The sequence below is a fragment of the Amborella trichopoda genome, chromosome 3 (assembly GCF_054954075.1).
Source record: "Amborella trichopoda isolate Santa Cruz 75 chromosome 3, AtrichopodaSantaCruz75HAP2 v2.0, whole genome shotgun sequence".
Lineage (NCBI taxonomy): Eukaryota > Viridiplantae > Streptophyta > Magnoliopsida > Amborellales > Amborellaceae > Amborella > Amborella trichopoda.
The window spans coordinates 55,434,141-55,457,078 of record NC_142338.1 but is presented as its reverse complement, the minus strand read 5'-3'; the positions used below and the strand labels follow the sequence as shown (position 1 = coordinate 55,457,078).

The 22,938-nt window shown below is 40.3% G+C and overlaps 1 protein-coding gene across 22 annotated transcripts; it reads right to left on the bottom strand.

The window, feature by feature from the left end:
* Positions 1 to 342: 342 nt before the first annotated feature.
* On the bottom strand, positions 343 to 22,938 carry ATCES1 (Alkaline phytoceramidase (aPHC)). Of its 22 annotated transcripts, none has more exons than XR_002280153.2 (5): positions 22,484 to 22,935; positions 20,238 to 20,600; positions 1,156 to 1,685; positions 990 to 1,060; positions 343 to 767 (listed from the first exon to the last, which is right to left on the bottom strand). XR_002280153.2 is itself a non-coding variant. In XM_011623284.3 (4 exons), exons 2-3 carry the CDS (start codon positions 20,492 to 20,494, stop codon positions 1,172 to 1,174), a joined length of 771 nt encoding a protein of 256 aa, XP_011621586.1. In that variant the 5' UTR covers positions 20,495 to 20,600; positions 22,484 to 22,938; the 3' UTR covers positions 940 to 1,060; positions 1,156 to 1,171. The 22 variants fall into 22 exon arrangements, 12 of the variants coding, with proteins under 12 accessions (XP_011621586.1, XP_011621587.1, XP_088717591.1 ...); XR_016051787.1 differs by having other exon boundaries at positions 343 to 668; XR_966504.3 differs by having other exon boundaries at positions 990 to 1,056.

The following is a 22,938-nucleotide window of genomic DNA, read 5'->3' as shown; positions in this document are numbered from 1 at the left end:
CAGCAGGCTTTGAGCCAAGGCACAGCACATCTCAGCCATCCATTAATGACATCAGACGACTAAGGAACTGCAAGCAAGCCGTTTATCCTTGTATACATTCCATAAATTTCCTAACCATGTGATCCACAGTTTGCAGCTCCAAAATTGGCAGTTAGCTTCAGAAATTGCAACCCAACGTTGTGGTTGGAGTGCGTTGCATCTAAAAGGTAGACAGGTCCCACATTCAAAAGAACAATTGTTTCATACAGGCTGAACCGCGACTACAATATGTGATACCTAAGGTATAAATGTTTTTTTAATATAATTATTATTTTTTATTCATGATCTCCAAAGATTATAAAATTTCCAAAAATCAGAATCAAATTATATTTAAAAAATATATTTATTGCCAAGCCCTCATTTCTACAATATACAGGCTGGCCGCAGGCTAACTGCGTCTTATTCAAAAACTGAATTAATCAATTCCACCAAAACGCAAACGTCATAATCCAACCTTCAAATGGACCCAAAAAAACCTTGTCGAAAAAGCCATACACAACGCTCTCCTGATTTTTATCTTCTCCCGCTATAAAATACAAACCAAAAATAATCCTTGAGATCTTCAAAGCACATGCACATGGCCTATTCTTGGAGCATAAAGGGTTAAACAGGCAACATCCAAATCCTGCCTGCCCAACAAAATTAAACATTCCATGGGTTCAAATCCTGCGTGCCCAACAAAATAAATGCATTCGATAGCTACTTGCTCCAGAAACGTGTAAAAAAACCTGAACATCTCAAGCCACATTAGAATTCCAATAGAACAGGCATAAGCAAACAAAATAAATGCATTCGATAACTACTTGCTCCAGATACATGTAAAAAAACCTGAACATCTCAAGCCACATTAGAATTCCTATAGAACAGGCATAAGCAAAGTTCAGACATCCTACAAAAAAAGACCAACAAAGCAATGATTATGATACAATGTAACATGGTATATAACTTACATCAACCAATCCAATCTTTGAACGCAAATACTTCTGTTTACACAAAATCTGAATCCCGCTCACTCATCTGACTTCAAAAAAGAAACAAGGAAAACATAAAAAAACGGAATACAGGAAGAAAATTTGAAACAAAATAATTTAAAACCCCCAACCAAATTGCCAATACCTTAAGGCCATGGCCCCTACTGAGCCTTGGGCTTGTTAATCTTCACATAAGGGAGTAGGCCCAAGAAATACTTGACCTGTGGGCCCCACCCCAATTGCTGGGCCCGACAAAACATTAAGAACGTGTTCGCAAAGTAAGAGTTGAATCCCATGAGTACATGCCAAAGAGCATGCCCCTGGGGATTCACGCTCCACTTTGATATCTTCTCGCAAAAACTACGGTCCAGGAGCCAACACATGCTTGCAAGGAGTATCGTGGCGACAAAGAGATGAGCCAGCCTCTTCGCCGAGGCCTCCCTGGTGTATATATAGTACTTGTACATCCTTGGAACACACAAGAGGCAAAGGAGAGCATAATGGACCTTGAATCCCATGCGAAATCGAACCTGAGAATGAAGTATAGCAAATGCTGCTCCATAAAGGAAGAGGAAGGTGGGCATGGTACTGCGATAGTGCCAGTCTGGGGAATATAAAACATACATGTAGAGAAGGACTTCCCATACCATGGGTGTCTCATCGCTTTGCTGTTGCCTGAAAAGAGAAAACAGGGTACACAACAATTACACTATTTCATTATGGCTTGTTTTTAGGTAAAAAATAGCTCCTTTTTTCCTAGGCTTTGTACAACGCATCAACCTTAAAACAATCAAAATAAGGTACACATCAAACTATGCCAAAAGAGATGTCACTTGTGGTGCCCGAAAGACTTGAGATGGCATGAAAATCTACTATCACCCCTAATTATGAAATTTAAAACTCCAAAAATGGTGCAAATCAAACGGATCGCTAAACAACTACAAATTTTGAAAATAGATGGTCCATATAATGTGTTACAAGATGCAGCATCGGAACAACCATATCCATACACACAAAAAAGTAAACACATATCCTTACATCTCGTAGTCAAAATGATTAATTTGAGCGTTTTCCAGCATTAGAACAACCATTTCCGATGGGTTTTTTCGGTGAGCCTTACTTCAATAGTATAAGGTATTAAGGTTGACACCTACTACAAACATTTTCTTGGTTATTAGACCATAGTTCCTTCATAGCGATAGAGACAATAAGACTAACCATTACGTCTAAAGAGGACAGCCCAAGTAGATTGAAGAACACATAATCAAACTATGGAGGATACAACTATATTCTAAACTTGAGACTTATCTGCATGTGAAGGATTCGTGAACATCATCAGCATCATCACCATCACCATCATCGTCAAAGCTCCCAACTAATTGGGGCCGGCTACACGAATCCTAGTCCGTCATTCTACTCTTTTGAGGGCCATACCCTTAGCGAGGCCATAAGTCCCCATATCTTTTCTCACTACTTCCTGAAGGATTCATGAACAAAGAGCATGTTAAGACCGATCTCCACCATCCATCAACATTGACCAAAGCTTAACCAAGTTGAGACAACCAAGTTGATAGATAGTGAAGTTCAGTCTTCAAATGCAATTTGTATGTGAAGCCTTCACATGCAATATGGTTGTTTTCATAAAATACATTCTACACATTATTTAAGGTTATCTGGTATTTGGATAGTTCTCAATATTAATATTGTGTCATTAACTAACAAATTCCTTTTTTGGAAGTTAATAACATTATATATTGGGTGTGATTTGTATAAAACCGAGGCTCTAAACAATCAAATTAGAGCCCATCTTCAAATAGTGTCGAGAAATATGGTTTCAATACTGAAAATCTTTGTGATAGCCTTATATTATATTTTCATCTTTAGTTATAAAATTTAAAGCTTCAAAAATAGTGTAGATCGAGCAGATTTATGAAAACTTAAAAATCTTGAAAATTGACTGTCCAAAAATGTGTTACAAGATGCACTATTTCCAAAACTTGAAATCCATTTTTTCTTATGTCCATGGATCTTGATGTCGAGATGATCAATTTTATGATATTTGCGCATCAAAACAACCTCTTCTAGTGAAATTTTTTACGTAGGCTCTAATTTGATTGTTTAGAGCCTAGGTCCTATATAAACTTTTCCCTTATTTTAATTGGACAATTAATTAATACTACACCAGGTCATTCGTATATTGATCCACCACACAGGACAATTCTAATATAGCAACTGATTAGAAAAAATTAACAAGAGAAACAAGAGATTCATAACATAACAGTTTGTAAACTAATTCATTCAAATGGTACCCCTGGGAGGGAGGCGAGAAAGTGTGTGAATTTAGAACTGGTCTTGGAAGAAAATAAATATTGAGAGTTTATAAAGTCTCAAATAGCATATTGCAGAGATATAGGACAGGTTTACTAGAATTTGCATTTGTCAGATGCTACTGGATGAGAACAGTGGTGGGCTCTAATTAAGATAAAACTTGCATGCATTTCTCAGAAAGTATGGTTAGTACAGGGTGAATAGCCATGCTGACAACTAGAGATACCAAAATAAATGAGGCTTATACACTTTCTATCAGTTGACTTAATTAGTTCAAATTCACAATAATTAAGGGCCCATTTGATAGCACCCTAATATCCTGATATTTTGTGATATTATAAAGATCTAATGTAATTTTAATCAGAAGTTCAAGAACCCTATTGGAGGATAGGGCCAAATCATATCTTTTAACATTCAAATAAGAGCCTAATACTCGAATCTCCAAAAATTCAACAATGACTTAATTTTTGAGGATACTGCAAATTGTATCATGCACCATTATGTTTCTCTGCCATAATATTTGAAGGGAAACTTTATATACATAAATATATATATATATATAATTTTATTTTTATTTTTTTTTCTTTTTGTGTGTGTGTGTATCCTTTCCTCCCCTCTCTACTCTCATAACTCCCAAGCCCTGAACAATCTGTCTCTCTCCTGCCATTCCCTTTCTCATCTCCATGCCATTAGCGTTTCCTTAACCTCTCTTCATTCTCTTAATCAGGACACCATCATCATCGCCCCTTTGCTTCAAAGCCCAAGAGTCTTTTTAGAGCTTCCAAATCTCTGCAAAACCCTAGAAACCACATTGCTCTTTTTCATTGGAGTCATTTCTTAAAAGTCAACGAAGAGGTCTTTCAGTATCTGCAACCCCCACAATGCCATAGAAATGACTCCGGGCATTAAGGATCCCGTTTTCAAGGCCAGATCTTTTATTTTTTGTTTTTTCAAGTTTTTACAGGCAGTCTTTGGGGGATAGGCGATCATGGCTTCTCAGTTTCTGAAGAATCAGTCATATAGCTTGATCATGGCCATGGCTTACAAAAACTATCATTGTTGGATTACAGCTCTTCGCTTACACTTTACGCACACAGAAAGACCGCTTTCTATAGGCTCAATTCAACACAGGATAAATCGTGGGTAAATAACAGAAGAATTCCTCTCACTTTTACTGATTGGTAAGTAGCGTATAGGGGCTTTTTCTTCTCAAGTCCACAAAAGAAGCCAATATAAATCCATATGGAGATAGAGGAGAAAGAGTCCTAGAAGATCCAAGCTTCCATTCATCAATTTGAGGCTAAAGGTTTACAAGGTTTTACAAGCATGAAAAATAGCCATTATCTATCTCACATGCAACTAAGTTGGCCTTAATGTTTGCAGCGACAGTAAGTCATAATGAACTTCAATGTAGTGGCTGGAATCAGACTAAACTATAGGGACACTGCTAGCTATTTACCAGAAAGATGGAAAAAACGGTAAGCTAACTCAATTGGTGATACTTGATGGGTGACATTTATTGACCAAACGAGGATGATCCCAAGGGACACACTGCTAGTTATTTACCAGAAAGATGGAAAAATGGTAAGCTAACTCAATTGGTGATACTTGATTGGTGACATTTACTCACCAAACGAGGATGATCCCATATCTCTCCTTAAATTTAAACTTTTCATGTAAAGTAATTAAAAAAATGGCCATGGAAAACCAGGTCTTAAAATCTAATCTCTCTCTAAATTACAATCTGCCCGTAAAGTGTTTAATAACAGGCCTATGGAAAACAGGTTTCTTAATTTATTGTACCGCGACGTTTGTTGTCTACTCATGCTCAGCGACATGGTAATGGCTCAAAATTTGTTCAAAAAATGCCTTGTAGAAATTTACATTCATATAAATTCAATTTTGACGACCAAATAGCCAAAATGTAAAATCTGTAAAAATACTGAAATACAGAGCGATGGTCAAACAGGCGCAAGAAAACACACTAGGATAATAAGTAATCCAAAATTTGAAAGCTAGTGCCTTTATTCATATTTTCAAAAATCCAAATATCAAATCTTTGCTTTGTCAAACATAGCCTAAATCTCCAATTTTTTTTTTTTTTGGAAAACCAAATTTCAATCAAACAATACAAAATATAATATTTATTATTCATATTTTATGAATTAACAATCATTAGCAGCCAATAGGTAGGATGCACACAGATATAGGAGCTGGAGGGAATTATCATTCAGGTTCTCGGGATCACATGCCGTTCCAACTTAAGTTCGAATCTATTAGGTTTCTCAAAAATTTAACCAACAAATCAAAACCAGTTATGTGTTACTGATGCTTTACTCTTCTGTTGATTCAACACAGAGGAAAGAAAGAAAAAGAAACACCTTTGTTACAAGGAATGAATGAGAGCTAGAGAGACGATGGCAAACCACATAAATGGTCAATATAGCTAAAAAGATGGATAATAACAGCAATTGATGAGTAGAAACTATCATATAAAATCTTCCTGGAGTTTTCCATGCCAGTTACATCATTGTCTAGTCATCATCATCCACAACATCATCATCATCATCATCATCATAGCTTTTTCTCAACTATTTGGGGTCTATAATACAAATCCTGGTCCGTCATTCTGCTCTATCAACAACCATACCCTCCAACCATTAACCCCAATATCTTTATCACTAGTTCCAACCATATCCTTATGGGCCTACACCCTGTCTTTTTTAAGCCTTCCACTTGAACCAAATCGCACCTCCTAACAGGTGTTGTACTGGATATGCGTTGCACATGGCCAACCCACCTCAGTCTACTTTCTCTCATCTTATTGCCCATTGGAGCCACACCTAAGTTCTTCCCAATGTACTCATTGCGAATTCTATCCCTTCTTGTCTAGAATGAAGCAAAAAATCTAAACTCCAGGTTGAAGTTCCAATATTTTTGAGGCATTGTAGGAAGCTTTAAATCTTGTATTAATTAGCATACCACCATCCTTTTTAATTGTTGTCGAATAGCATATGATTGTAATGATTTCATAGGTGGATAATTTATGTTCATAGTAGTAGAGTAAGGGCCGTCACTTGGTGTGACGGTAAAAGGCTCGGGTAGCCAGCGCAGGTTAGAGTTCTGAGAGCGGCCACTTTGTGCATAAGCCAAAGGTTAGAACCGTTTCCAGCCCACCCCTCCCAGGACCAGCACTGAGTTACGGCCCTTTTAGTAGTGGAGTAAGGTTGACCTTCCGATGATCTAGTATATCCAAGTTTAGACTTTTGAATCTGGTTGTTATCTACTTCTACAAATTATTACCCAACACAGGCACATAAAAAAGTAGAGTAACAAAAGTTACAACACCAAGGACATCCAAAAAAGTAAAAATTTGGCAAGTCTCTAATCATATTGCTGAAGCTTTAAAAAGCACAATACCAATTAGGGAAAGAAAAACATTTATAATAGGATGCTCAATTCCCCTTCCCAAAGGATGTCTACAGCTTCTTTTTGGATGTTTCAAGTAAGAACTTAGTGTTCACTTCCATAGGATCTATCACTGGGTTTTCAGTATATGCCTCCAAAAGTAAGCCCTTTAAAGAACATACCTCTTTGCCACAGGATGAAGAGAATTTGAAGAAATTTAATAGCACAAATCACAAAAAAGAAACAGCCATGAAGTCATCAAAGTTCAGATAAAAAATGGTGTTATCTCAAGGGCAACAGATTTGGAGATTCTGTCACAAGAAGGGACCTAGTTAGAGATTGTTGCAAAAGGTTTACAGTGAGACAGGATCTCTATGCAAGCCATCTGTTGTTTGGCCGTCCAACTAGGGTGCTCCACCTTAACTATTCAACTCTAGCTACATGGGGAACGTAAGAAGGGAACATTTTTACATACAGCTGTCAGGACATACATACAACAAACTGCCCTCTTGATAGCCCATGGATTTTTAATATTTCTTCAAAAAGACATGTCTTAGAGGACAAGACTTACTTGTCGCTATTTGATGGGCGCAATGTTCAAAAAAGAGCAAGTAGGCACCTAGGCATTTTGTAGGCCTAATAGGCGAACGCCCAGGCACGGGGACGGGTAGGAGCTATTCACATAAGAATTAAGATAAATGTTATAATATAATTATTATTTATTATTTAATATCCATACAATTTGGTTTTCGATATCAAAGATTCACAAAATATCAATTTCATCCAAAGTTTACGATATAGGTCCAAATTGGTAAATGTTCCATCTACAAATATGTAAAAATATCAAAAAAAGTAAAACAACACTAATAGGATATCCAAACATCACATATTGTATAAATTAAGAACCAATTATTAATAAAAGCATTCGATATAGGACCAATTTCATCGTCCAAACGAGTTAATAATCAATTAATCACAAAAAAAAAAAATTAATCATTCAACTACAAACATGCATGTAAATAAATCATAAACGACAAAAAAAAGTTAAAAAAAAAATCAAACGATTCAAAATATAAAACGTAAAAAAAATCAAAACCATTATTCAAATATCATAATGGCATATTGCTTTAAAAATATCAAAATGCAACGATATCGGCCCAAACCCCGTCTAGTCGATCGCCAAAAGTCCTCACTATTGACCACTAGAAGCTTCGAAAACTACCACGAAGTATTGCCTTTGATTTTTGAAAAAATCGAAAAAATAAAAAAATTACCGATCTTTCGATAAATCTCAAATAGAAGTTTTGGGCTCTCTCTAAATGGCACGGATTTGGTTTAGGGGTTTAAAATGTCTCCCAAAACCCTTTTCCCCTCTTTTTTAGGAGGAGGGGGGCTGCTATTTTGACTATAGCCGAGGGCATTTTCCACCTAGGCGGCGCCTTGACTATAGCACCTAGGCGGTGCCGTGCTCACCTAAGCAAGCACCTAGATGCAAGCCGCCTAGATTCCCTGCCTATGCGTTTTAGGCGATTGGCCGCCTAGGCTGGTCGGCCAAATTTCCGAACACTAGATGGGCACAAGAGGATATACAATAGGGTCTATTATCTTTGCTTAGGCGATGGCCAGATTTGCTCAAGGAATTATAGCCTACTCCAGAACCCCAAATCTTAGTCAGCTAGTGAAAATTTCCTTTCACTATATCCTTAGAGATAAAAATGCAAAAGTTGTTCAATTCGTCTAAGAGGAAAGAGGAAAACATAACCTGCATGCAGGAAACCATTTCCCACTTACCCAAATACCTTTCTGTTCTTTTTTTCCTTTACTTGTTTTGTTCACTTTTCCTCAAAGATATCACTGTTTCTGTATTCATTTGGTACAGCTCAATCTTACCTTTTCATCCAGTGAATTAAGGCTTAATCAATTGAAAAAAGTGGGGATAGAGAACACCCTTAAAGCAGTTTTCGTTTCATAACTTCCAAATGTGCAAACTATTCTCATCCTATATCAGAAATCAAAAGAAATGGGAAAATAGTTAATTTTAGAACTGGAAGGCTTTACTGAGCTCTCACAAAGGTTGACAAGACAGTATCATTCAGTTTTTCTTAGTAAACTAATGTAACATTTCTTCATCCAATACAATCATCCCAACGGAATTTGAATCATGTTACAGTTGGAACTTTAGAGAGAGGAGTTGTTGACATAAGATAAGAGGCAATGATTTGGTCGCTGAAATCTGCTTCCGAATAACCCAGTTGAGCAAGACTATCATTTCAAGGAATGAAAGATGAAAGTATCGATAACCATGATAGCTTCCGTAATGAGGGGAGTTCCTTACGATCCTTTCGTAATTTCTAAAAAATTAGTGGCATTGCAGTAGGGAATGAGGAGGAGACGCCGTCGTCTCCCTCCCTTTCCACCTCGTCCCCCTCCTTTTCTTCTCCCTTCTTCTGCTTCCAGACGTCTTTCGAACCCACCCCCAGCTCATCCTTCCTCTTCTGCACTATCTTCCTCCAGGCTTCTATCTACTTGGCCCCTGGCCTCCCCTTCTTTCTGGAGTAAGATTTACGATCTCTACCCTAAACCTCTCTGTGTCCCACTCAAGGCTTCTACTAAGGGACAGCAGTCCTCTACCCGTGGCTCTCCACACAGCGGGTTACCGTCTAACATTTCTGGGTCCTTTGCGCAAGTAGTCGCCCCCCGCCCTCTAATGGCAACCTGGTCCGCTCTAAGGAGTCCCCCCCTCCCTCTGCAAGCCTCCGCTCGGCCCTTTCTTTGTCTCCATCCCACCTGTTGAGTCCTCCCTGCTTAAGACTAAGTTCAGTCATCTTTAATAAGCACGTTTTGCCCGTCTTGTGATGATTTCAGAGGAGTTGAGACCTGAGCAAAAAATTTTGGAAGGACTCCAATATCACGGCTCGACGCCTCTCCTGTGGAGACTACCTCTTCACCTTTTCGTCACAAGCTTTCGCCTGCCAGGTTTTGCAAGATACCAAATCTGCAATGTTCAATGGGGCAACCCTTTGCCTTCGTGACTGAGAAAAGGGTAAGTTGGGGCAACCCTGAGAAAAGGGAACAGGGCGGGAAGATCCCACGCTTTGAAGAGGAAGCTTTCTCCATTGTTCAAAGCTTTCTTTGTCCACAAAGAGTCAACTTTCTTTGTCCACAAAGAGTCAGGAAGCTTTCTCCATTGTTCAAAGCGTGGGATCTTCCCGCCCTGTTCCCCCTGTGCTCTATTCTCTCCCTGACCTTCCTACCCCTTCCCTTCTTTTGCCACAGTGACCCCTCCCTGTTTGCTTCATCTTTGCCTATAGAAGTGCACCCTTCTCTTATTCCTTTCGGCATCATCACGATGCACTCCCTCCATCCTTCTCCCCTTGACCCTGCTCACCTGTCAGAGCTTCTTGGCCCTTGGCTTCCTCAGCCCTCCCTCCTTATCCCTCTTGGCAGGATTACGACGGTTCTCTTTCCTTATGAGTTCTCTCCTTCCTCGCCCCCTTAACCTTGGGCCCCAACATTTTCCTTATCACTTTTTATCTTTCTACACCCCCCCTCCTTCTTTGCCTTTTACCATTATCACGTGTCCAACTGAGTTCCTCCTCCTGTTTGGACCCCTACTCAGCCTGCTGCTTCTTCTGGGCACCCTCTTGGTTCTTCACCCTCTTCTGCTCCCTCCTTGGTTAACCCTTCTTCAGCATCTCCTGCGGTTCCATCGCTTGTCCTTAGCCTTTGGGAACCTGAGCCCTTGCTATCTGTTCCTCTTTCCCCTGTTTCCCCTGGACAGCCCTCCTCCTCCTCTGAACCTTCAATGATGGCTCCTAAATCACTACCTTTAGCACCCTCTTCTTCCCACTGCTACCCAAACGTCCCCCACTCTTAGGCGGTCGCCCAGGATTGCCTCCACCCCCGCTTCTCCCCGTAACTTATGAAGTTTCTTTCTTGGAATATTAGAGGGCTAGGTCAGAAGTCCAAAAGGGATTCAATGAGAGACTTTTCTACCAAACTATCCCCTCCGATCCTTGTCTTGACAGAGACTAAACAACCGGCGCCAACTCTGCAGTCCATCCGCAGTGTGTGGGGCAGAAGACCGTATCAATGGAAATCTTTACCTACGTCAGGGGGCTCTGGTGGGATTTGGGTTATTTGGAACCCAACTGAGTTTAATTTTCTATTGTCTCACATAGGAGATTTCTCGGTCACTGTCCTTCTTTCCAGGACAACAGATGGTGTGCAGCTTAAATTCTCCGCCATTTATGGCCCAAACTCAGCTTCCCTACACCCCCGCCTCTAGTCTGAATTGGATCTTGTTGCAGCCTTACCATTTTCTCCATGGTGCCTGGGTGGTGATTTCAACGTCACCCGTTGGTCTCATGAGAGAAACCTCAACACCAATGTCTCCCAAGGAATGCTAGACTTTTCTGACTTCATCTCACGATATAAACTTTTAGACATTCCTACTCAAGGGAATGCCTTTACCTGGTCTAACCACTCTGCTCAGCCCTCTCTGGACAAACTGGATCGTTTCCTTATGTCCCTGGATTCGGAATTTTCCTTTCCAGATTCTCATGCTCTTACCTTGCCTAAACCTACCTCAGATCATCGCCCCATTCTTCTAGACACACAAGCTTCTAGTAGGGGACCTAAACCCTTTCGGTTTGAACTAGCTTGGCTGGAAGAGCCGTCCCTTGCGACTCTCATCCCCAGTTGGTGGAATTCTTTCTCCTCCCAAGTCTCGAGTAGAGAGGGATTCAAGCTACAAACCAAAATCTAGCTGCTCAAAAGGTCCTTGAAAAGTTGGAGACAATCTCGGTCAGAGAATTACTCTCAATTAAAAAGCTCTTGGCTCAGCTGCATCCAAGACCTTGATAAAATTGAGGAAGTCAGATCCTTGTCAGACTCTGAAGAACAGTTATGAACCCAATCCAAGCTGGAATACCTTGCTACTCTTAAGAAATAAGAGCTTTTTTGGTAACTGAGATCCCGGGTTAAATGGCTAAAAGTAAGGGATCAGAACGCTGCTTTCTTTCATCGTATAGCCAACTGTAGAAGGAGAGAGAATCTGATTTCCACAATTAAGGTGGATAACAGCTTTCTTACCCAGCTATATGAAATTGAAAACGCCATCATGAATTACTTCATGGCCTTCTATTCTGCCCCAGTGGGACTCAGGCCTAGGATGACCACTTTGGATTTCCTTTCAATTCCAGACCTTTGGTCTAGCGAATTGGAAGAACCTTTTACAGATGAGGAAATATCTAGTGCCATTGATCAGCTAGCTAAAGACAAAGCACCAGGGCTTGATGGCTTTCCCATGGCCCCATTTAAAGCTTTCCTGAGTACTTTCCTACTTGACTTCAAGAGTTTCTTTGAAGAATTCTATCATAGGGGGATCCTCAACAAAGCTATCAATGCTACCTTTATAGCCCTTGTCCCCAAGAAAGAAGGTGCTGAAGAGCTCAAGGACTTTCGTCCAATAAGCTTACTCAACTTTTCTTATAAAATTCAAGCCAAGGTTTTGGCCTCTAGACTCAAGCAGGTCCTTCCTCTCATTGTTTTGCAGTCCCAATCAGCTTTCATCCAAGACAGGCTGATCTTGGATGGTGTGCTGATTGCTCATGAGTGTATTCACTCTAGGCACCTATCTAAGAAGCCAGGATTGATTTTCAAAATTGATTGCGAGAGAGCTTATGACCATGTCGACTAGTATTTACTTGGATGAGACCATGGCAAGAATGAATTGGCCCTCGATGGAGAAAATGGATAAGAGGCTATATTTCTAAACCCCATTTTTCAATCCTTATAAATGATAGCCCCAAAGGCTTCTTTGTTGCTTCAAGGGGGCTTCGTCAAGGGGACCCACTCTCTCCCTTTCTTTTTACTATAGTTGTCGAGGTTTTCAGCAGGTCTATCTCTCGTCTCTACTAGGAAGGACTACTCTCGGCTTTTCTCTGTAGCTCACAAGTCTCAAGGGTATCACATCTGCAATATGCAAATGATACCTTAGTTTTCTTAGATGCGGTCCTTAGCAAATTGAGAACCTCATAATCTTCCTCAAATGCTTTGAGAACGCCACTGGCTTCAAAGTAAATATGGAAAAATCTAAGATGATGGGAGTGGGCCTCACACCTCAAGAAATCAATTCCTTGATTCCTTCCTGGGACTGTAAAGTAGAGGACCTTCCTACCACCTACTTGGGGATCCCTTTAGGTCTTGGGACAAAGTCCGACTGCCTAAAGCTCAAGGTGTCTAGGTATCAGAGATCTAAGAAAGCATAATCAGGCCCTTCTGGGGAAGTGGTGGTGGAGGTTGGCCACCCAACCTAACTCCTTCTGGGCACAGGTTTTTCAGAAGAAATATAAAATTCTTGACCACTCTTGGGTTCCTGAAAGGCCCTCACGGAGTAGGGCTTCAGGAATTTGGAAGTCCCTTGCCTCCTCTCTCGCTCTGTTCAAGAAAGTGATTTGTTTCCATCCTAAACACGGAAACAGAGTTCGCTTTTGGTTTGATCTGTGGATTGGACATGCCCCCCGAAGGGAGCTTTTTCCTAACCTATTTCAACTTGTTTCCAACAAAGACTCCAGTATTGCAGACAAAATGGTCCTCCTTTCGAAGGAACTTTTCCGAAGAGGAAACATTACAGTTCTCCACCCTTTCGACTGCTCGGTGTTCCTGTGGCTGCTCAGTGTTCCTACCTCTATCAGGGAGTGACTCTTTGGTATGGACACTTTCCCAATCTGGTAAGTTTTCAGTTGCATCTTTCTATAAGCTTCTTACCCAACCCCCTACTTTCCCTCTTAACCCCATTTCTCCCCTCTTCAATGCGGAACACAATAGCTCCTCCAAAAATTCAGTCTTTCAGTTGGATTGCCAGCTGTCATAGGGCCCTCACTCTTGATCAGCTCCAAAAAAGAGGACTGCCACTCCCAAACAGATGTGTAATGTGTTTGACAGAGAAGGAGTCTAACCCCCACCTCTTCCTACACTGCAGTGTGGCTTTTAAGCTTTGGACACTGGTCCTACAATTGTTTAGTTTCAGTTGGGTCCTCCCAGATTCGGTAAAAGACTTATTGCTTCATTATTTTGAAGGTCCTTGGGCCAAAGCAGGTACAACCTTGTGGAAGGCAGCTATAGCTGCTACAGTTTGGGTTTTATGGCTTGAAAGAAATGAGAGGGTCTTTCAAGGGAACACAAATGAAGTTTCTGGGCTATTTAATAAGGTTACATCCCTTGTAACCTTTTGGGCCTCCACCCATAGGACCTTTGGTGGGATTCCCTTGAGTTCTTTCCTCAGACAATGGGACAATATTATCCGAATTCAGCCTCTCATGCTTCGACGACCTCACAACTCGTTACCTCCTCCAGATACTGCCATTAAGCTAAACTTCGATGGTTGTTCTATTGGTAACTTCTATTGGTAACCCAAGCCCTTCAGGAGTAGGGCATGTTTTCCGTGACCACAATCAAAATGTTCTATGGACATACTCAGAATTTGTTGGACATGGGGATTCACAATTCGTTGAAGAGTTGGCATAGCTTATGGGCCTAAGATTCTATAATCCTTCCTGGGGCCAATCCTTGGTGGTGGAAGGAGATGCAAAAAACATTCTTTCATGGGCAGCAGGCACCGCCACCCCTCCCTGGTACCTCTCTAGAATCTTCGATGAAATTAACCACCTTTGCAGGGATACCAACGTCCGTTGGAGGCATACTTGGCGAACGTCAAACGAGTTCGCCGACCTTTTCGCTAAAGATGGTGCGCGACAAAGACCACACTTGGATGACAATGAATGGTCCACCTCTTTTTTTGCACTGGACCTTCGATTTAACCTAGGGCATTAGTTTTTTTGGTTGTACATTTTTGTAAAAAGGCGAGCTTATAAGCCCAATTTTTTGTATATCCTCTCTTTTGGTTACAGCCGCTGCAAAAGGCTATAGATTGCATAGAGCTTTTTGGCTGCTTTTAGACTGAGATACCTGTCTAGAAGGTTTTCTCGGTCCTCTCTTCCCTCCTTCTGATGTATACTTCTTCTGCTATAGCAATACAAGGTTAACATTATAAAAAAAAAAAAAAATCTGCTTCCGAATTTCAGTTGAATTTGAATATTCACAACTCAAAAAAACCAGCAAAATACCAAAAGCACATGAAAACTGGTCAATAAAAAAATGTGGATAAGATCTTGAAAAACATCCAAGTTGCAAAATCTATTTTTGGGGTAGGTCTGTGATTAATCGTAGAAGTGGTCCCATCAAAACACTCATGTGACTTGGTATCTCCAAGACAAGTCATTATTCATTTGGAGCACTGAGTAAATTTGCACCAGGAACAAGAGCCAACAATTTAGATACAAAAGTTCCATGTGATTGAGAGGGGGACTAGCACCCCAAATTTTGTGATGAACTTAGGGGATAAGGTCACTTAGTTCATGGAGTGCTAATTCTATTGCTCTATTCTCATCCCTACCCTGGGCAAAGATGCAACGACCTGATGCCTCACCAGCTTTGGCAAGTTCACAGTTTTTTTACCTTTTCCTCTCTTTTGAATCTTACCTTGGGAATTGGTGCAAAGTGGAACTCTAGAGTGTAGATGCCAATTCATGGCATCCTCAACAATTAAATCTTTATGCCAGGAGGTCTAGGCCGACCCGACCCTCATCAAAGAGGTTTGGAATTAGGCTTGTTGTTTCAACCAGTAAATTCAAGCCTTCAGAATCAATGACAATGGATGCATTCTACACAAAGAAGATGGAGGACTAGTAACACATATGCTCATTTATTACAAGGCAGTGCACCATCTTTTGACCTACTTCCTATGTTTGTTTCATTGTTCATTCATTACAGGCTATGTTTGTTTAATTTCACATAGGCCTACGAACTTCAATAAACACCATACTTGAATTTTGGTCCTCTCTTCCTCTCCAACCAAATGGAAGAAAAATGACTTGTATCCTCCCCATCCCTCGGTTCTTTTTATTAGAAAACAAAAAAACAAAAAAAAAAAACAGAAACCAGCCAACCTAAGTCCACTTTCTCTCATCTTATCGCCAATTGGTGTCACACCTAAATTTTCCCAAATGTATTCATTTCGATTGTCCCTTCTTGTCTTGCCACTCATCCATCTCAACATCCTTATTACCACTACACGCATTCTATGGGTAAACTGTTTTTTGACCGCCCAACATTCGGCCCCATAGAGCAAAGCTGGTCTCATAGCTATCCTATAAAACTTACCCTTCAGCTTCATTGGTATGCAACGATCACATCAAATTCTGGTTGCACATCTCCACTTCGTCTGCCCAGCTCTGATTCTATGTGTGACGTCTTCTCCAATCTCTCCATTTTCATGGATTATCGACCCAAGATATCGAAAGTGTGCTCTTTTTGGTATTTCCTAGTCATCAATCTTAACTACTTCCTCGTCTCTACTCCAATTATTACTAAACTTGCATTCCATAAACTCTGCCTTAATCCAGCTAATTTTAAAACCTTTAGATTCCAAAGCATCCCTCCAAAGTTCTAACTTTGTGTTGACGTTGTTTCAAGTCTCAACGATCAAAACTATGTCATATGCGAGCAACATGCACCGCAGTACGTCATCTCGTACGTGCCTAGTTAGTTATGGACAAAGAGTTATGAGCTCAATGCTGACCCCTAATGTAGACCTATTATCACTTAAAACTCACTCGTCACTCCATTAGTGGTTCGTACACTAGTTAGCGATCCATCGTACATATCTCTCACCAAGTCAACGTAGTGTCTGGAGACTCCTTTTTTTCCATCACCCACCAAATCAAATCTTAAGGTACTCTATCATAAGCTTTCTCTAGATCAATAAAGACCATGTGGAGGTCCCTTTACCTTAAACTTCTCAATCAGTTGCCTACATAGGAAAATAGCCTCGGTTGTTGACCTCCCTGGCATAAAACCGAATTGGTTCTCCGATACGCTCGTTTCATGCCTTAGTCCTTACTCAATCACTCTCCCATATCACTCTCTCCCAAAGCTTCTTAGTGTGGCATATAAGTTTGATTCCTCGATAGTACGCACAATTTTGTGTCTCCTATGTTCTTGTAAATAGGTACTACAGTATTTTTCCTCCATTCATTTAGTATTTTCTTTATTCTCAACACCTTGTTGAACAGCTTCGTCAACGAGTCAATGTGAATCTTCCCCATGTACTTCCAAACCTCTATCGAGACACCATATGGTCCTAAAACCTTTCCTATCTTCATCCTTTTCAAAGCTGCTTTCACTTCCGATATCTTAATCCAATTAATGTATTTATGACCTCCGCCCTCATTTATGCCAATAGTTCTTTCTACCGCTATGTTCCCCTTGTGTTCATCATTTAATAATTTTTTAAAATAAACTCTCCACCTTTCATTGACTTCATCCTTCACAAAGATCTTTTGATCCTCACTCTTAATGCATTTAATAAGGTCTAGATCTCTACACCTTTTATCTCCCATTTTTGCTAATTTGAAGACATTTTTTCATCTTTTCTTGTTCCTCCAAATTCCAACAATATAAGGTCAAAACAATTTGATAATGACGACTTTGTTTGGGTAGGTACCATGACAAAAATATATTGAACCAATCCTTATTATATGGCATTAAGAAGCCAACAACCCTAGTTATTGGGATGAAAATGTGACGTTTCATGCCTGGACCTTGTCGGGTCAAAGAAGTTCCTAATGCGGATAGGAATGCTTAATCGCCATCTCTTTCTAGTGCAGAGATCGATGCAACAACTACTAGTTGATCTCCATGACTCGCAACATAAACCAGAGTTCATGTATGACATTAGCAAGAGAGCAAGGCTAACAATAGGCAACATGGAGCAGCAGGAAGGAATCTAAATACTACTACACGATTATGATATCAACATTTTTAAAAAGTGGATGCTCCAAAAATGTTAGTCCTGTCTCAACTTCAAAAATGACCGGAATTTCTACCGAGGACCACCTCATCAGTTCCCTTGCCGACCGATGAGGATGCAAGGTCGACAACTTACCCTTTACTTACCTCGGTTTGCCACTATGCATCAACAAACCCAAAAGGAGACAATGGGATCACATTATCGACAAATTTAATCGCAAGCTGGCGGGATGGAAAAGAAGATTCCTATCTACAGCAGGCGAAATCACCCTTATTAAGGAAACTCTTTCCAACATCCCGGTCTTTCAAATGTTCCTTTTCCCCATGCCAGCATCTGTGGTAGCCCGTCTAGAATAACTTATGAGGAATTTCCTGTGGTCAGGGGACAGACACCCCCGGAAGTTCCATCTAATTTCTTGAGAGAAAGTTTGTCACCCAAAATAGTATTCGCCGCCTCAAGACCAAGAACAACGCCCTCCCTGGTAAATGGTATTGGTGCATCCTCACTAGAGAGGACCACCTGTAGCTTCAGGAGTTGAGACACAAATACCACTGCCAAGCCCTTACCTCGACCTTATTTGTCGGTCCAAAAGTTCTTCCTCCTACTTCTAGCAGTCTCTAGTGTGTTGTGCCAACCATTTCATGAGCAACATTCGTTTTCATCCCCATTTTGATAATCGGGTTAAATTTTAGAACGACCGGTGGTTGGAAATCTCCCTCTCAAGAACCATTTCCCCAATCTCTTCCCCCTAGCCAGCAATACCAAGCCCACAATCGCCAAGCTCTTCATGGCACAAGGCACTACCAAGCCTTGGAGTGCCAACTTTAGCAGGCTTATTATCGACAAACAACTTCCTAACTTCATGGCTCTGTCTACCTTCATTCATGCAGTAACCCCCTCCTCCCGAACTAGAGGACCAAATCCTATGGGTCCCCAACAGTTTGGGATTCTTCCCAATTTCTTCTTTCTACCGCCACTCATGCCTCCCACCCTCTACTGCTACCAAGGCCTGGCTCCCTTTCATCCCTTCAAGTCTTCTCATGGATAGCCCTGCATGAACGAGTCCTCACACAGGACTAGCTCCAAATCAGGGGATTACCCATCGCCAACCGATGCGCTATGTTCACCTAGGAGGCTGAATCCAACGCCCACCTGTTTCTCCACTGCGAAGTGACTACTGATCTATGGGGACACATTCTACAACTCTTTAATTGGAGTTGGGTCACCCCTAGCCTCTTTAGTGAGCTTCATCCCCTACCATGGTCGAAGCCCAACATCCTCCTTTGGCGAGCCTTGGTAGCAGCCACGCTTGGGTTCATTTGGACGGAGCGCAACAATAGATTCTTCTGAGGAGAGAAGGCAACAATTGGAAACTTATATGAGCGCCTTACCTCGCTGGCCATTTTCTGGGCCACACACCAAAATTGTTTCAAACACCTCGCTGTGCTGATTTCCTATATAATTGGCGACCAATCCTCCACTTTAGCATTGGCTGCATCCCCTGCTTCTCTTTTTGGAGACCGCCTAACATTGGCCATTCCAAACTCAATTTTGATGGCTGCTCCTTAGGCAACCCAAGAGCAATGTGTATAAGGGGCATCATCAGAAACAAGGAAGGCCAAACCCTCACTTCCTCCTCGAGTCAATCAATATAGCAGATGCCACCACTACCAAGGCCCTTGCCCTCCTTGAGGGACTCAAAACTTCAACCTGCCCTAGAGTCCAATTTTGATTATAGAGGGAGACTCTAAGAACGTTATAGCATGGGGTTCTCGTTCCTCACCTACCCTTGGAGATTCACATACATCTTTGACGAAATCTTCTACCTTTACAGGCCTATTCATACCTTATGGACACATACTTGGAGAGAGTCAAACTCGATAGCCGACGCTCTAGAAAAAGCTGGGGCAACCCAACTCAGCTCTCAGTAAACTACCCCAGTGCCTTTTTGAGGCTATGGCTCCCTCTTTTAGCCTGCTTTTATGTTACACACCATTGTAAAGCCAATTCTTTTTGCGCCTTGTATAGCACATTTTCAGGTTTTTTTATCGGAGCCCCCAGCCTATGGGCTGCCCTTGCACTGTACATTTCTTAGCCTTTTAAGAAAGTTACATATTCAAAATATAATAAAAAATGTACAGCCAATACAGTCAATTATATGGATCCTTCATAAGCCACAAAAGACCCTAGTCCCAACTCTTAAACTTTATCCACATATGTGATAAAACATTTACCACTAGAAGTTCATCACTAAAATAATGTGGTTTTAATACCTAAAGTTCCCAAATGCGACCTTGTTTACATGGGCTTAAAATATATTCAAAGTTAAATCTTTTCTTTTTTTACGAAAACAAATGCACCATCAATATGATTCAATTTATGGGACTACAAAGCAAAGTAAGTTTAGTTGTAAATCAAAAGCACATCATTTTGCAAATGGTAAATAAAACCGCATGGCTTCAAGAAAATATAGTTACACACGTAATGAAATCAAGAGTGACCTGATAAGTAAAAAAAATCTAAGATGGTAGTGACAGGTGATATATTAAAGGAAAAAAGTATTGGAAAGCATAAGACATTTCCCGTCAATTTATAAAAGGGAGATAAAGGAATCTTACACATGTTGCAGTGAAGCATGATACAGCATGCTCCCAATAGAGAGTATGATATTTGATATATGGAGGACGCTAAATCTCTTCTCAAATCTCTGCCTTAGAGCATTTATGAGACCAATAAATGCCAGAAGAATGCATGGGATATTTGAAATTGTGTTGAAAAACTCTGCAATATAGGAAGAATAAGCATAATTTTCTTCACACCACTCAGTGGTGGACGTCACAGGACCCCAAAAACTTGAAGCCATTTCATAAGTCATGTTGCAGAGAAGAGGGGCTCCCCAATATTCAGGTACCAATGATCATCTGCCCATTCACAAGCAACATATTGGCTACTAGAGTCCACAATACTGGAGGAAGATAATCCTGCAAAGTATAAGAATGTCAAATAAGAATTGCACCATCATCTGCTAACGTCCACTTGAGTAAGTCTAGAAAAAATAATCAAAAACAATTTCTCAATACTAAGGGAGAAGGGAACAGAAACATGATATCAAACAAAATATCAAGAAGTTGTCAAATTTTTCCCAACCTATTACTCTTTCAATTCTTAAAGATCTCATTAATTCCCATGTTGACCTTGTCCACCAATGACCATCGCAAAAAGCTCAATGTGTTCCAACTGCCAAGTCCCTCAAGGAAAGACCATCCTAAAAGATCCAAAACTTTCCTAATGTATCCTTCTTGATCCATGATGGAAAAACCAGATGAGTTATAATTCATAGCTTCTCTACAAGGCCACCACTCCTCTTGACAAACCTCAAAACTTCATGTCTCTCAGAAACCATCCACTCCTTGTCAAAAAACCATCTCAAACAATTGCAAGTCTATCCAACATTTATAATTATCAAGAAAATTTCCAGCAAAATTGCAAAAAATTACTTCTTATAGGGTCCTCTTCAAAGATCCATGGTTTGCATATAAAACTTGAAAAATTCATTTCCAATATGATTTAGAAATAGAAGTCCAATAGAAAATAAACACAAACAAAAAAGATAGAAAATGTTTATCTAATTCTCTTCTGACAAAAAAAACTTGTGTAACTAATTCTAATAGAAAGATAAACATTTTAGATGTAATATGTAATAGAAACGCCCATTCCTAGTGAAAACTCCAGAGAATAATAGGTCAAAATTCAGGTGAATAAGATAATTCTCAAACTCAAACAACTTTTTTTATCAAATATCAAAAAAGAAAAAAAAAAAGAAAAATAACTCACTCACATATCATTGATATTTATTTCTAAATAAACAAGTCAACCTTTATCTTTATTGAGCCCCCCCATTTTTTTTGTACATCTCCATCAGATTAACCAGATGCACATCAATAGTATCCATCCAAAAAAGAAACTACAATAAAATGATATGATGGTAATATCATACACCAAGAAAAGTGGGATCCATAAGCATTCTATCTGATTAAAGGTAAGCAATTTCTTCGGGCATGCAGTAACAGATTCTACCTCTTGATAAGTGAATGCACATATAGATGTTTCCCATAAACAAGTCATTCATCATTTCCCAGCTAAATCTGGAACCCAATACCTTAGCATCCTCATTTAAAATTTGGGGATTTTTATGGAATTATTCATAACAAAAAAAACTATGCACTTCAGAATTCCTAAAAAACCGACCAAGCCCCTTCCAAAACCACCATATATGATCAAAAAGTTAAAATTTCCGAGCCTGCATGGTTTGTATTGAGCCAATAAAAAGTACCCCATAAGTAATCCACTAATACCTTTAGAGAAATCCGTAGAAATTTCGAAGTTTAAATTATCATTCTTATGTCTTATCATTTACGGTATAAAATCTGATCACTGTACAAACAATTCATTGTTTGGCAAGGTTTAGGGTTTCTGCATAAAAAGCAACACCACAAAGGATAGAAACAATAGAATAAAATGCTTAGAGATAAATCACCTGCACCTTTGGCAATAGCCACCTTCTCGGTTACTTGGAAGCAATGTTAGAATCCAGTTGCCAATGGAGGAAAAATAACAAAATTGGGTAAAAAAGAGTAAATCTACGTCAGTTACATAGAATGGAAGAGAGAGAGAGAGAGAGAGAGAGAGAGAGAGAGAGAGAGAGAGAGCATGTGAGCAACAACGATGCGCGATGGTTCATGTGTTCCATGGAACACACATGTAAAGGATTAATGCAGGCAATTCCATCACACTTTTCAAGGCATCATGCAATGATACAACCCCCGATACAAATATATATAGAGAGAGAGAGAGATTGGCGTACCTTTTTCACCTGTCACTCGTTATCTTTCCACCATTCTGTATTCCTTTTAGAGAGAGAGGTCGGGTTACAGAGAGAGAGAGGTCTCTCACTGGCGCGGGCGGTGTCAGGCTTGCCCTAGAGAGAGAGACAGACTGCGACCCCAGATAGAGAGAGAGTGCGAATGTCACCCGAGCCAAGGACGTGGGTTAGGGTTTCCTAGAGAGAGAGAGAGGGGTCAAGACTCCGGAGACGTGGGGTTAGGGTATGCCTAACCTTCACGTTCTAACCCAAATAAAATGCAATAATAAACCATGAATAAAACGCAATAATAAACCGGGCATAAGAATGTCTTCCTTCACGTTATATATTTTTATTCGAGGCGGGAAAGCGGGTTGTCAAAATCGTATGATATCCAGAGTAAAACTCGCAACTCGGGACGAAGTGTCGCAATCGTCACCGCGTCAACAAGGCCCGAT

Bases quoted from the DNA above. Each gene is read 5' to 3' on its own strand.
- ATCES1 (XM_011623284.3), bottom strand. From the start codon at position 20,494: ATGACTTATGAAATGGCTTCAAGTTTTTGGGGTCCTGTGACGTCCACC. The intron at 1,686-20,237 runs GTAAGATTCCTT...TTCTCTTTTCAG, and splicing joins CATGCTTCACTGCAACATGT to GCAACAGCAAAGCGATGAGA.